This window comes from Entelurus aequoreus, linkage group LG19, assembly GCF_033978785.1.
Source record: "Entelurus aequoreus isolate RoL-2023_Sb linkage group LG19, RoL_Eaeq_v1.1, whole genome shotgun sequence".
NCBI lineage: Eukaryota > Metazoa > Chordata > Actinopteri > Syngnathiformes > Syngnathidae > Entelurus > Entelurus aequoreus.
The window spans coordinates 36,523,176-36,539,083 of record NC_084749.1 but is presented as its reverse complement, the minus strand read 5'-3'; the positions used below and the strand labels follow the sequence as shown (position 1 = coordinate 36,539,083).

The window sequence follows — 15,908 nt, the reverse complement described above, 5'->3', positions numbered from 1 at the left end:
TGCTGATGGATGTCAACTCCGTGTCCAAGCACATCGTATCTCAGGCAAGAACATCCCAGGGCGTATATGCAACTCAGTTCTCAAGCAAAAACTACTTTAAAGGCCTACTGAAACCCACTACTACCGACCACGCAGTCTGATAGTTTATATATCAATGATGAAATCTTAACATTATAACACATGCCAATACGGTTAACTTATAAAGTGACATTTTAAATTTGCCGCTAAACTTCCGGTTCGAAACGCCTCTGAGGATGACGTATGCGCGTGACGTAGACCGGGGAACACGGGTATGCCTTCCACATTGAAGCCAATACGAAAAAGCTCTGTTTTCATTTCATAATTCCACAGTATTCTGGACATCTGTGTTCGTGAATCTGTTGCAATCATGTTCATTGCATTATGGAGAAGGAAGCTGAGCAAGCAAAGAAGAAAGTTGTCGGTGCGAAATGGACGTATTTTTCGAACGTAGTCAGCAACAACAGTACATAGCCGGCGCTTCTTTGTTTACATTCCCGAAAGATGCAGTCAAGATGGAAGATCTCGGATAACAGAGACTCTAACCAGGAGGACTTTTGACTTCGATACACAGACGCCTGTAGAGAACTGGGACAACACAGACTCTTACCAGGATTACTTTGATTTGGATGACAAAGACGCAGACGTGCTACTGTGAGTATGCAGCTTTGGCTTTTAAACATTTGATCGCTTGACCGTATGTGCGCAACTTTTTTTTGCGTATGTACGTAACTTTTTTAAAATATATAAGCTTTATGAACCTTGGGTTAGGTGAACGGTCTTTTGGGCTGAGTGATTGTGTGTGTTGATCAGGTGTTTGAATTGTATTGGCGTGTTCTATGGAGCTAGGAGCTAGCATAGGAGCTAGGAGCTAGCATAACAAACACGCAGGTGTTTTTATGCAGGATTAATTTGTGGCATATTAAATATAAGCCTGATTGTGTTGTGGCTAATAGAGTATATATATGTCTTGTGTTTATTTACTGTTGTAGTCATTCCCAGCTGAATATCAGGTACCGTGAGTATGCAGCCTTGGCTGCTAAACATGTGATAGCTTGACCGTATGTGCGCGTCACGTACGTAACTTTTTAAAAATATATAAGCTTTATGAACCTTGGGTTAGGTGAACGGTCTTTTGGGCTGAGTGATTGTGTGTGTTGATCAGGTGTTTGAATTGTATTGGCGTGTTCTATGGAGCTAGGAGCTAGCAGAGGAGCTAGGAGCTAGCGTAACAAACACGCAGGTGTTTTTATGCAGGATTAATTTGTGGCATATTAAATATAAGCCTGGTTGTGTTGTGGCTAATAGAGTAAATATATGTCTTGTGTTTATTTACTGTTGTAGTCATTCCCAGCTGAATATCAGGTCACCCCCGGCTCTCACAGCATCTTCCCTATCTGAATAGCTTCAACTCCCCACTAGTCCTTCACTTGCACTTTACTCATCCACAAATCTTTCATCCTCGCTCAAATTAATGGGGAAATTGTCGCTTTCTCGGTCCGAATCTCTCTCACTTCATGCGGCCATCATTGTAAGCAATAGGGAACTTTGCGTATATGTTCAACTGACTACGTCACGCTACTTCCGGTAGGGGCAAGCCTTTTTTTTATCAGATACCAAAAGTTGCAATCTTTATCGTCGTTGTTCTATACTAAATCCTTTCAGCAAAAATATGGCAATATCGCGAAATGATCAAGTATGACACATAGAATAGATCTGCTATCCCCGTTTAAATAAAAAAAATTCATTTCAGTAGGCCTTTAAAAAGCATCTGAAAGTGGAAATAACAAAGGAGTTACTGCAGGGCTATTCACAGGGGCCAAATCTGGCCCTGAGAGGACACTACCCTGGCCCCCTGAGTTCTGTTCAAAACTGGGAGACAAACATTTTTGCAGCAGATTCCTAAAAACACTTTTGATTTTGATTGATTGAGAAGTTTATTGACATCTTAAAGAATTGAATCCATGTACCCTATTTTTCGGAGTATAAGTCGCTCCGGAGTATAAGTCGCACCGGCCGAAAATGCATCATAAAGAAGGAAAAACAACATATATAAGTCGCACTGGAGTATAAATCGCATTTTTTGGGGAAATGTATTTAAAACCCAACACCAAGAATAGACATTTGAAAGGCAATTTAAAATAAATAAAGAATAGTGAACAACAGGCTGAATAAGTGCATTAACAGTCCAATTTTCACAAACATTGAATAGGCTCTCCAGTTTGTTGGAAATATGTGCAGTAGTGGTAGCTCACTGTAACACTGCTTACCTGCGGCCCTAGGGCCAACCGTAGTGTTTCCTTCTTAAACATGGTCACCATGTGGTGGCTCCTGGTATCCATGACGCAGCCGCCGCTCTGCTGGTGGATATGCAAACATGCCAGAGTCACTAACTCAGCAGGAGAGCTGCTGTGTGGATGTGAACTATGACTCACTAAAGAGGGGGAGAAAAAAAGTACAAGTTTGAGACACAATGCACGTAACTGCTTGTACTTCTGCTGGGAAGTCAGCTGACCTACGAGCTTGATGTGGATATTTATTTTCAAACAAACGTCAGCATTTTTGCAGCACTTAAATTACAGTGTGCATTTATATATAAATATATGTATACATATATATATATATATATATATATATATATATATATATATATATATATATATATATACATATATACATATATACATATATATATATATATATATATATATATATATATATATATATATATATATATATATATATATATATATATATATATATATATATATATATATATACATACATACAGTCGTGCTCATAAGTTTCCATACCCTGGGAGAATTTATGATTTCTTGCCCATTCTTCAGAGAATATGAATGATAACACAAAATTTAGTGGCAAACAGCTGTGTTTACTCTTTTTAAATCAAAATGACAAAAGAAAGTACCCAAATGACCCTGATCAAAAGTTTACATACCCCAGTGACTTTGTGGCTGTTTCAAGATGCACAATAAGGAGGCACTTGAAGAAAAATGGCCTGCATGGTCGAGTGGCCAAAAAGTTCAATTTTGGTCTCATCACTCCAAATTACTTTGTTCCAGAAGTTTTGAGGCTTGTCTCTGTGCTGTTTGGCAGAATGTAAGCGGGATACTTTGTGACATTTGCGCAGAAATGGCTTTCTTCTGGCGACTCGACCATGCAGCCCATTTTTCTTTAAGTGCCTCCTTATTGTGCATCTTGAAACAGCCACACCACAATTTTTCAGAGAGTCCTGTATTTCAGCTGAAGTTATTTGTGGATTTTTCTTTGCATCTCCAACAATTTTCCTGGCTGTTGTGGCTGAATTCTTTGCTGGTCTACCTGAATCCCTCATTTTCCACTTCTTAATCAGCGTTTGAACACTGTTGATTGGCATTCTCAATTCCTTGGATATCTTTTTATACCCGTTTCCTGATTTATGCAGTTCAATTAACTTTTCTCGCAGATCCTTTGACAATTCTTTTGCCTTCCCCATGACTCAGAATCCAGAAATATCTGTGCAGCACTGGATGAAAGATGCAATGGTCTGTCAGAAGCCCAGAAACTCACTGACCTTTTATACACACACATTAATTACAAACAAACATGTCACAGGTGAGGATTGGAACCTTGATTAGCCATTCAAACCTGTTTGTGTCAACTTTTGTGCATGTTATCAGATCAAAGTCACTGGGGTATGTAAACTTTTGATCAGGGTCATTTGGGTACTTTCTTTAGTCATTTTGATTTAAAAAGAGTAAACACAGTTGTTTGCCAATAAATAGCTTCACACAACCATTAAGCATGAGTGGAAGAAAGGTTTTTGTGTTATCATTCATATTCTCTGAAGAATGACCAAGAAATCTAAAATTCTCCCAGGGTATGTAAACTTATGAGCACGACTGTATATACATATGTACATTGCTCACATACCCAGCATACGACACACAATACAGGCGCATGATAGTTCACTGTAGTTTGTGCAATTAGCAAGAATGAATTAATTAAAAATAATAATGTCACACTCTCATTAACTACATTACATAAATTAATTTTTCTGCAAACATTATATTGTTAAGTGCATTATGTTTTTGCCCATTTATTACTTATTACTATATTTCCTAATGCTTGCCGGGATCTGAGTCCAAATTTCGTACTGTATATGTGCAAGTGTGTACAGGTATGACAAACAAAGCTCCTTGAATGCTGACAAATAGAGACAAACACCCGTCATCCAACCCAGTTTATGAAATATTGTGCAATCAGAGGGTAGGCTTGGCTCGCTGCCGCCTCTTCTCATGTTTGTGCCCTGTTGTTAATCAGGAAATGTGCAAATTAAGCAAATTTTACTCAAGCAAATCTTGAAAAACAACATTTTAATCATACAGAAAGTACATTTATAACTAGGGATGGGTACCAAATTGTATATTTTATTGGGTACCGTAAAATCAAATGTTACCATATTTTAAGATGAAGGTTTATTTATAAAGCGCATTTAAAAACAGCAGCTCAAGCTGCCCCAAAGTGGTCTGTACAAGTTAAGTAAACTTGCAAATATCCCCTAAAAAATGTTTATAAAAAAAATAAAATACAAACATCTGACAGACTTATAACGGAAAAATAGAATAGCTGATAAGGGTAAAAAAAAAAAAAACCTGAATAAAATATTTGGAACAGGTACTAAATAAGTCCATCTTAGTATTTTCTTTTCAAAGCCAGTAAATTAAAATGTTTTTAGTAAATAAGATGATACTTTTAATAATACAGGCGTATTAAATAATGGACACAGTGGGAGTGCCTCTGGGTAATTTTGCATAAAAGCAAAAAGTAAGGCTCCACTTTACAAAATGCTCTGGCTCGATGCTAATATATATTGGATGTACCATTTCCATGGCACCAGTTAGCATTAGCAATTTTATATGGCGATTTCAACACCTCCACATTTGGCGAACTAAAATGTAGGTTACAGTCAAACAGCTCATATGTAATAATTATACTACTTACAGTATAAACACTTTGTAGTGCTCAACAAAAGACAAGACTGGCACATTCACCTTAATGGCAAAGAATACTTCTTGACTACAGCAACACACCTGGGATAAAATAAAATGAACACATACATGCAAATGAGACTCAGACATGTAAGAAAACAATATACAAGAACTGGACATCACAGTTATTATTATCACCTCAGTGTTAAATGTAAAAAAAAAAAAGTTTTTATAATCAAGCAAATACCTATCTTCTTATTACCACAAAAGTACAGAAAATTGATACCGATGAGTACCAGTATCGATTCCCATGTATAGGGGATGTGAAATGTGACGTTCAAATAACAAATATTTACATTTGCTTTATGTTATCATTATTTAGTATTTGTCACTGATATGTACTCAATGCAATCATCTGGAGTTGTATTTATATTATTCAAATTAGTATGACATCTGCTTCCTGGTTACAGGGCAGTTAAATCCTATTTTGTCAGTTTTGTGCACAATCGCAGGATTTGTTCCAGGAAGCCTCCTACAGTACAAAACAAAGATAAGAGCTTTTGTTGACGTTTGCCTTCGGCTCATCTTCTTACGTATAAAACACAAGACAGCCTCGGCTTTTGTTATTTTGACCTTTTAGCCCCCTTTAGCACAAATCAACACACCAAAGTCTGGGGATCACTTTTTCCACTTCGTCTTCTTCTACTCTGCGTTTCAGAAATGAGTGAGTAAAAACTTAGTCCACGTAATAAAACCTATTTTTGCCGGAATGGACGAGTATGCCGATGATGTGACGCAGTGGGAATGAACGACCAAAGTAGGTCATCATGTTGTTGAGCACTCAAATGTTCTAATAAAAAACAATTAGGAGCAGAATTTCATGGTGATGCAAACAAACAAACTCTCTGACCCCTCATGTAGTTAGGACTTTTTTGAGTCATGTGTAAGAAACACTAACAATGTGGTTGAACAAGTGGCCACTAGAGGTGGGCGGATTGCCCCAAATATACGCTGATACCAGGAGATAGTATCGGATTAATACTAGCGTGTCACTGTATGTAATAATAATACATGCTTGTTGACATTTTTAGATTTAGATTTCCTGGATATTGTTATATTGTTCACAAATAAGTATGTTGATAAAGGTTTATTATGTGAGATTATAATCATGATCATAAAATTATTCTATGCTTCATAAAAATATCAAAACAAAAAACTACCGGCATTACTGGCCCTTAACTTATTGGGTATTCACTTGGTATCAAGACTTGTAGTATAGCCCACTTGTATTGTGTACAAAACTAAAATAGTATTTTGTTCAAAAAGATGTTACGTTCTATGGTCTGGATTAGAGATGTCCGATAATGGCTTTTTTGCCGATATCCGATATTGTTCAACTCTTAATTACAGATTCCGATATCAACCGATACCGATATATACAGTCGTGGAATTAACACATTATTATGCTTAATTTTGTTGTGATGCATTAAACAATGTAACAAGGTTTTCCAAAAAAAAATCAACTCAAGTTATGGAAAAAAATGCCAACATGGCACTGCCATATTTATTATTGTATTCACAAAGTGCATTATTTTTTTTAACATGCCTCAAAACAGCAGCTTGGAATTTGGGACATGCTCTCCCTGAGAGAGCATGAGGAGGTTGAGGTGGGCGGGGTCGGGGGAGGCTGGGGGGGTGTATATTCTAGCGTCCCGGAAGAGTTAGTGCTGCAAGGGGTTCTGGGTATTTGTTCTGTTGTGTTTATGTTGTGTTACGGTGCGGATGTTCTCCCGAAATGTGTTTTGTCATTCTTGTTAGGTGTGGAATCACGGTGTGGCGCATATTTGTTAGTGTTAAAGTTGTTTATACGGTCACCCTCAGTGTGACCTGTATGGCTGTTGACCAAGTATGCCTTGCATTCACTTGTGTGTGTGAAGAGCCGTAGATATTATGTGATTGGGCCGGCACGCAAAGGCAGTGCCTTTAAGGTTTATTGGCGCTCTGTACTTCTACGTCCGTGTACACAGCGGCGTTTTAAAAAGTCATACATTTTACTTTTTGAAACCGATACTGATAATTTTGAAACTGATACCGAAGATTTTGAAAGCGATACTGATAATTTCCAATATTACATTTTAAAGCATTTATCGTCCGACTATATCTGCAGTCTGATATTATCGGACAGCCCTAGTCTGGATCCCTGGATGCAGAGCAAGGAAGGCGACGTCAGTTTAATTAGGTAAACACAGGTAGTGCAAAGAAGAAAAACACAGACAACAATGATCCAGCAGCAACATGTGAAACTAAATAGACTAGATTCATTTATGGGAAACAGGTGTGCTGGCAGGAAACAGAACAGAAAGTGAAGGTGCAGCACAACAAGGAATCCAAAAGGAAATAGGACCAAAACAAAAGCACCAGGACAAGAAATGATTAAAAAAACTGACAAATAGAGATCAATGTTAAAACTGTCATGTGGGATCATGACAAAATCTTTGGTTTTGTAAGTTTTGGGACGGAGTCTATTAACGGAGATATACGTTTCATTTCTACACTGTGCACATAAAAAAACAAAAACAAAACATGGACCATAGATGATCCTTGAGCCGCACTTTTGAGTCGAGTGTGTGATGTTGGCTCTGTAAGCAACCACCATTTTTGTTAGCTGTCTTTGTTGTTAGCAATCAATGGCAATTAAAGAGAAAATGGTAGGGTTATTGCAGCTAATCGCTATGGTACAACAATCCTTTTAGTTTGATTCGAAATCAGAGTAAAAGGCGTTTGCAGAGGTGGGCTGGACGCAGTTTGGGATGTGTATATGTGCACACAGGAATTCATGATCTACGGCCCGACTAAACGCAGTCCACAAAGTTGGATGAATTTGTTTAAGGAGGGCTATAAGAGTGTTTGCAGGGAGGAGCGAGCCTCCACACAACACAGGCGCACCTTGAAAAAGAAAGCAACAAAATGCAAACATGGAGAGCGAGGAATCGAACAGGCGTGATCACATGCCGAAATGTGAACATACAGTATTGGCCGATCTGCCCGTACACATTTTAGGAGTCAATTTAACAACCACATTCAGGTAATAGTAGTAGTGAAGGACTTACATTTGTTGACTGACTTATGGAGCAATTGGTTCATTTATCAGCTGTAAAAAAAAAACATCCCTAAAAGTACTTTTTTTCTTCAGGTGTGCTGACATTTATTTCCTGATACTACAAAACCCAAAACCAGTGAAGTTGGCACCTTGTGTAAATGGTAAATAAAAACAGAATACAAGGATTTGCAAGTCCTTTTCAACTTATATTCAATTGAATAGACTGCAAAGACAAGATACTTAACATTCAAACTGGTAAACTTTGTTATTTTTTGCAAATATTAGCTCATTTGGAATGGGATGCCTGCAACATGTTTCAAAAAAGCTGGCACAAGTGGCAAAAAAGACTGAGAAAGTTGAGGAATGCTCATCAAACACTTACTTGGAACATCCCACAGGTGAACAGGCTAATTGGGAACAGGTGGGTGCCATGATTGGGTATAAAAGCAGCTTCCATCATTCACAAACAAGGATGGGGCGAGGGTCACCACTTTGTCAACAAATCAACTTTAAACTCCTTTTATTTGTTTTTAAATGTCTAAACAACCTTGCGCCAACATATCTCTCCGACCTTCTTCAGCCTTACTGCCCCACCCGATCCCTAAGATCAGCTGCTACTGACGGTCCCTGACACAAGGCTGAAGCTTAGAAGTGACAGAGCGTTCGCCGCTGCTGCTCCCAAGCTCTGGAACGACCTACCTCTGAGTGTTAGACAAGCCTCCTCTCTTCCTGTTTTTAAATCTCTCTTAAAAACATACTTTTATTCCATGGCTTTTAACACTGAGTGATATCCATCCTGCAATGACGCCCCATAATACACCTGCTGTGAACCTGTTTTTATGTTTTATTTATTTATTTTTTATCGTGTTCTGTTTGTGTTGTGTTGTGTTTGCTCGGTAATAGTATTATCTTTTAACCTGCCCATTGTACAGCACTTTGGCTACCCCTGTCGTAAATTTTAAATGTGCTTTATAAATAAAGTTGATTTGATTTGAAATGCGTGAGCAAATTGTCCAACAGTTTAAGAACAACATTTCTCAACAAGCTATTGCAAGGAATTTAGGGATTTCACCATCTACGGTCCGTAATATCATCAAAATGTTCAGAGAGTCTGGAGAAATCACTGCACGTAAGCGGCAAGGCCGAAAACCAACATCGAATGCCCGTGATCTTCGATCCCTCAGGCGGTGCTGCATCAAAAAGCGACATCAGTGTGTAAAGGATATCACCCCATGGGCTCAGGAACACTTCAGAAAACCACTGTCAGTAACTACAGTTTGTCGCTGCATCTGTAAGTGCAAGTTAAAACTCTACTATGCAAAGTGAAAGCTATTTATCAACAACACCCAGAAAAGCCGCCGGCCTCACTGTGCCTGGGGTCATCTAAGATGGACTGACGCAAAGTGGAAAAGTGTTCTGTGGTCTGATGAGTCCACATTTCAAATTGTTTTTGGAAACTGTGGTCATCGTGTCTTCCAGGCCAAAGAGGAAAAGAACCATCCAGGCTGTTATAGGCGCAAAGTTCAAAAGCCAGCACCTGTGATGGTATGGTGGTGTATTAGCGTGTATTAACTTACACATCTGTGAAGGCACCATTAATGCTGAAAGGTACATACAGGTTTTGGAGCAACATATGTTGCCACCCAAGCAACGTCTTTTTCATGGACGCCCCTGCTTATTTCAGCAAGACAATGCCAAGCCACATATTGCATGTGTTACAACAGCGTGGCTTCATAGTAAAAGAGTGCGGGTACTAGACTGGCCTGCCTGTAGTCCAGACCTGTCTCCCATTGAAAATGTGTGGCTCATTATGAAGCCTAAAATACCACAACGGAGACCCCCGGACTGTTGAACAAATTAAGCTGTACATCAAGCATGAATGGGAAAGAATTCCACAAGAAAAGCTTCAAAAATTGGTCTCCTCAGTTCCCAAATGTTTACTACGTGTTGTTAAAAGGAAAGGCCATGTAACACAGAGGTAAAAATGGCCCTGTGCCAACTTTTTTGCAATGTGTTGCTGCCATTCAATTCTAAGTTAATGATTTGCAAGAAAAATTAAGTTTCTCAGTTTGAACATTAAATATCTTGTTTTTGCAGTCTATTCAATTGTATATAAGTTGAAAAGGATTTGCAAATCATTGTATTCTGTTTTTATTTACCATTCACTGGTTTTGGGTTTTGTAATAATATCACAGGTTTAATCTCATTCTGCAGCCATAGAGAAGAAAAACACTATCGTCAATAACATGTCAGGGCACACACTTGTTTTATTTTCACTTTAACAGCAGGAAGTTAGGGATTTTCCAATTGTGGCTCATGACCACAAAGTGTGTTTTATATATTGGAGTGTTTAATTCTTTGTAGGCCAACATGATGCTACAGCGCCCTCTAGCGGGCACGCAAAGGCATGCAGGCTGCAACTCTTTGTAGGCATAACACCACACCAAGCTGGCCATAGACTCTCTATACACGACTCTGGCAAACACCATCGTATAGTTCCCTCTAGTGGGGGTAAGATGCTAATGCATCTGCCTCGTAGTAATACAAATTATTTAAGGTACTGTAAAATGTATTCTTTGCAATGTAATGCTAGTCATTTAATTTGCAAGGTGTGATACCATACCAGTCATGGAATATGCAATATTTGAGTGGAATATTTTCTTTTAAAGTCACAAGAGTTAATATAATCATTCATATGTGTTGAACACACGGTGAGAAGACAACATATTGTGTTTTTTTTTTTTTACCTTCATCTTCTCTTGTTCAGCTGCAGATGCTTGCATTGATTGAGAATGCAAACAAAAACAGGAGGTATACAATTATATCCACTAATAGTCAGTCAAGAATGCAGGTGTGTGATTTTGTGTGTTATATTGTATCAAGAGAAGTTTTACACAAATATAATCAACCTTGCTCCTGTGCACATGGGACCTTTCCTCCACCTCCTCATCTTAATGTTGTCACCATGGCAACAAGCTCCCTAGCAGCTTTCTGCAAAGACACAAATGTTAGCCGCCATACAAACCTTTAATTGCACCCGAAAGCTGTTTCAGACATTGCGTGACTTGGACACAAAGTAGGGATGCAACAGTTATAGTACGATTATTATGCATTGATTGATTACACAATAAAAATGTATACACTGCTTACAGATTTTCATGTGATATGTATTATTACTGTCGGAAATATTGTCTTGTATTTAAAACTGCACTTTAACAGGGTAGCCACCTGTATTTTTACCATGGTTGATGACAAATAAAGCATTTTATTCTATATTCTATTCCAGCGGTTCTCAAAATGTTGTCAACAAGGACCACCGTAATGACCAACATTGAAAAACAGTAGTGCAGTCAGCCTAATTACTTATTAAAAACAAGGCAGAAGTTTTATTTAACAAGTATATTCAATATGTTTTACATTGCACAGTTTGAACAGTAACATTGTGGTTGAATATAGGAAAATAAAACAACTTTTTATTTTTTTTAAATCTTACTTACATTGTAACAGTGTGTGTCCTATGTTATGTTCCACGTGTAGTTTACTCAATGTTTAACAGATGTTGGGGTTTCCCATGGTTTGAAGGCATCATTGTTATGTACAGCTTTCTCTGCCTATATGTTCATCTTTGTCAACATGCATGTTGATTGGCTGGGAGGCTGGTAAAGGACAGACGTAAGCTGAGAATGTGGAAAAAAATGTGATTCTCATGCATGTTAAGTGATAGAAATGACGGAGTAAGACATTTCTGTTTGTGTTTTAATTAGTTATTTTGGCGTTGACTATGGCCTACAGTAGTCGGATTGTAACTTCTATTAAGTGCCGACAAACCTTTGGTAACGGCTCAAGTCACGTCATTACAATATTTAATTAAGTAATTTGCACATGAGATGTTTTGGCGTACCACTAGATCAGGGGGGTCCAAACTGCAGCCTGCGGGCCAACGTCTTCAAATTGACTTATTAAACAATTTGACCGCAGCGGTGTATCTTTACCATACATAAATATCCAGCGGTCTGTCTGCTGCCATTTTGGCACCTTCTGCTGGCAAACAAAAATAACTCTGGCATTAATTTTACTTTTCAAGTATACATGGCACAAAATGTACTTGTATGACCCAATCTAAATAACCTTCCCTAGTCAAGGTGCATTAAAAAAAAAAAAATCAACCAGCGCAAAAATTCAACTAACACGTCACACAAAACACAACCTGCTCATTGAACATAGTGGATATTATAAAAAGCGTCCAATCAACATAAAAAAAATTAAAATGGCACCCATTTAAATCCATCACAAGGGATGATGGGGAAAACACTCTCTCCACACTTATCCATGTTTGGTACATTGCACTGCTTGATATTTTTGATTGATTAAAAATCCTTAAAGGGGAACTTCACTTTTTTTGGAATTTTGTCTATCGTTCACAATCATTATGAAAGACATGACGACAGATGGATTTTGTTTAATGCATTCGAAATAGTAAATAAATGCGATCAAAAGTCTGCTTACAATGGAGCATACGGGTGCCGTTCAATTCTGCCTATAGAGCCCCTAAAGAACATCCAAACACTCCATTAAGGTTTTATATACATGATGTAAGTATTTATGTAATGTAGTATCAGGCACATTTATAATAACATTTAATATTTTGATCATTTTAAGCATACGCTGCGCTTTAATGAAAAAAACCAAACTATTTATATGTCTGTATATATATATATATAGAAATATATATTTACATACAAACATATCTATACATACATATATATGTGTATATATACATATATATATATACAGACATATATAGACACATACAAAGGTATGTCTGTATATATATATATATATATATATATATATATATATATATATATATATATATATATATATATACATACTGTAGTTACTTTGCATGCAGTTCGCTTTCGGCCCCTGGCCACATTTTTTTAAGCTCAATGCAGACCCCTAGTCAAAAGGTTTGGACACCCTGCACTAGATGAAGCGTGCGTACCATGAGCGGCAGAGCTCTGACGAGTGGTACGCATACCACAGTTTGAGAATCACTGTTCTATTTTATGTCCTTTTATAGCGAGTAAAGAGGACTAAAACACACAGTGTAGTGAAGCCTTTGCGATTAAATAAATGTAATATTTAATAGCAAAACCGGTTAATCGTTGCATCCCTAACACAGAGTGCATGTTATTAAATAAAAACTCCAAAGTGAACCATTGAACAGAAGCACTGACATTTATTAACGCAGGTCAGACAGTGATTTAACATCAAAGTCGCTCGTTGTCTCGCGGGTAAAGCGAACGAGAGTCGGTCAAAGTGAACAGGTGGATTATAAACGGGCAGCTGTCCTGTCTGCAACAAGAATCAACAGTCCATTGAAAATAACCTCACTCTGTGCTTCTTAAAACTGTAAAACCGATCGCTGCAATTGTGTTACAGCTAGTGCGTGTGAAGAGTGTTTTGGCCACAGTTTGTTGTTGGACGGTCACATTGCAGAAGGAATGTGTGGAAATGACAAAAGTCAGCCTATCGGTGTCGTTTTTAATCTGGTGCATTTGGTCCAATGAAGCTGCACAAGGACCACCAGTCGGTCATCAACAAAAAGGCAACCCATTGAGACGGTTTAACACACACACACAGTTGGCTTGGTTAGAGTCCAAAGGCTGGATTAAAGTAACGTATTGGCACCGAAACTGCAGAAATTGTCCTGCTCACATAAAATAAATGCAAATACCAGAAAAGTACTGGAACAAATAAAGTCATCTTGAAATCTTTCTTTTTATAAAACTTTGCCACACTCAGCTAAGATATTTTCAAGTCATCATTTGCGCTCCAACCGCCACGATTAAACAAAAAGGTTAGTTTGTATTGCAATAAACGGCAAATAAGGTGTTGGTGGTGCCCTTCCCAATTTTGGCAATGAAGATGGCATATTAATGGATGAGACTATAACATTCCTAAATAAACTGCTGCAATTAAGATGAATATGTAGCAAATTCAGCAAAAATGTGCATCACTGAGATATGCTGATTCCACAAACGGACTAAAAAGGGGAAAACACGACCTCTTGGTTCTAAAAAAATGCCTTCATAATGTAAGGGATCTGCTTCCCTTAAAATCAGGAAATACTTGCAGGCATCAACTGGAAATATGGCTAACAAAAGAAACGTAGTATGATATGGAGAGTGCAGGGGCTGTGCATGTTGTTCTGGCCCGTCAGCATTCAGACTCAACCAGAATAATTCCACACTGTGCTAATATCAACTAGAGCTTTTTTTTTTCTTTTTTCCTGTTTTAACCTCTTTAAGAACTGTACAAGCTTATTAAAAAAACAATAATTAGTTTTAAACATTTGTTAGGACATTAAGTTATATGTCTATAAAGAAACACAAATGTTGTGTTGTTCTGGGTTACAATTCAATGCAGTATTCCTTTTCAGAGTAGCTATGCGGTGTTCATAACGTGAGAATAAAACGTGAGCTACCTACATTTTTTACATTTAAATGGTTTTAATCCTGCAGTAGCAATATTTGGCCACAAGATGGGCTCTGGTGAGGTTTGGGGGGACGCAAAGGAACAAACGCATTAGACCGCTGAACCTAAACAGGATTCCTATCAAGCCTCACTAATACAGCTCATGTTTTTGATCCCCTGTGAATGGGTTTCATCCTTCATTTTTTCTAGCCATATGCAGTCCAGATAGCCAGAAAAGGAACACTGCATTTCTCCACCTGCTTGTTCCTCTGACTCGTTTCCCTCAACAAAGTTAGGAGTTCTAAGCAGGGCCCTCCTTTGGAGAGCACGGGCTCTGCGATGAAGCGTTGGCCGAAGAGGAGGCGGAGCTCTTCAAAGAGCTCAATGTCTTGCTGAACCAAGAGTTCTTGGCTGCCTGGATCTCGTTCATCAGGACTCCTCGTTGGTGCTCCAGCTCCTGCAGCGCCACAAAAAGAAACTCAGTGTGTTAGCCTCTGCTAGAGCCGCCATGTTGTCAACTCGTACATATCTTGTGTATTGTAGTCAGAGAGGACTTAGTATATATAGTGGTAGTACAAACCCCGTTTTCATGAGTTGGGAAATTGTGTTAGATGTAAATATAAACGGAATACAATGATTTGCAAATCATTTTCAACCCATATTCAGTTGAATATGCTACAAAGACAACATATTTGATGTTCAAACTAATACACTTTTTTTTTTGTGCAAATAATCATTAACTTTAGAATTTGATGCCAGCAACACGTGACAAAGAAGTTGGGAAAGGTGGCAATAAATACTGATAAAGTTGAGGAATGCTCATCAAACACTTCTTTGGAACATCTCACAGGTGAACAGGCAAATTGGGAACAGGTGGGTGCCATGATTGGGTATAAAAGTAGATTCCATGAAATGCTCAGTCATTCACAAACAAGGATGGGGCGAGGGTCACCACTTTGTCAACAAATGCGTGAGCAAATTTTTTAACAGATTAAGAAAAAACTTTCTCAACCAGCTATTGCAAGGAATTTAGGGATTTCACCATCTACGGTTCGTAATATCATCAAAGGGTTCAGAGAATCTGGAGAAATCACTGCACGTAAGCAGCTAAGCCCGTGACCTTCGATCCCTCAGGCTGTACTGCAGCAACAAGCGACATCAGTGTGTAAAGGATATCACCACATGGGCTCAGGAACACTTCAGAAACCCACTGCCAGTAACTACAGTTGGTCGCTACATCTGTAAGTGCAAGTTAAAACTCTCCTATGCAAGGCGAAAACCGTTTATCAACAACACCCACAAACGCCGTCGGCTTCGCT

General features: G+C 38.2%; 1 protein-coding gene and 1 long non-coding RNA gene across 4 annotated transcripts in view; both read right to left on the bottom strand.

Moving 5' to 3' along the window:
• Positions 1 to 2,426: 2,426 nt before the first annotated feature.
• LOC133634918 (uncharacterized) lies at positions 2,427 to 12,692 on the bottom strand. The gene is made up of 3 exons (XR_009821989.1): positions 11,019 to 12,692; positions 5,023 to 5,111; positions 2,427 to 2,452 (listed from the first exon to the last, which is right to left on the bottom strand). It is a non-coding gene; the product is annotated as an uncharacterized LOC133634918 (long non-coding RNA).
• A 327-nt stretch (positions 12,693 to 13,019) lies between these two features.
• rabgap1l (RAB GTPase activating protein 1-like) overlaps positions 13,020 to 15,908 on the bottom strand; it is a 239,380-nt gene continuing 236,491 nt past the window's right edge. For 2 of the 3 annotated variants that reach the window (XM_062028423.1, XM_062028424.1), the window contains one exon: positions 13,022 to 15,046. In XM_062028423.1, coding sequence (XP_061884407.1) covers positions 14,891 to 15,046 — 156 coding nt within the window. In that variant the 3' untranslated portion in view covers positions 13,022 to 14,890. Of the gene's footprint in view, positions 15,047 to 15,908 lie in introns of all 3 variants that reach the window. The other variant, XM_062028422.1, reaches the window with a different exon arrangement.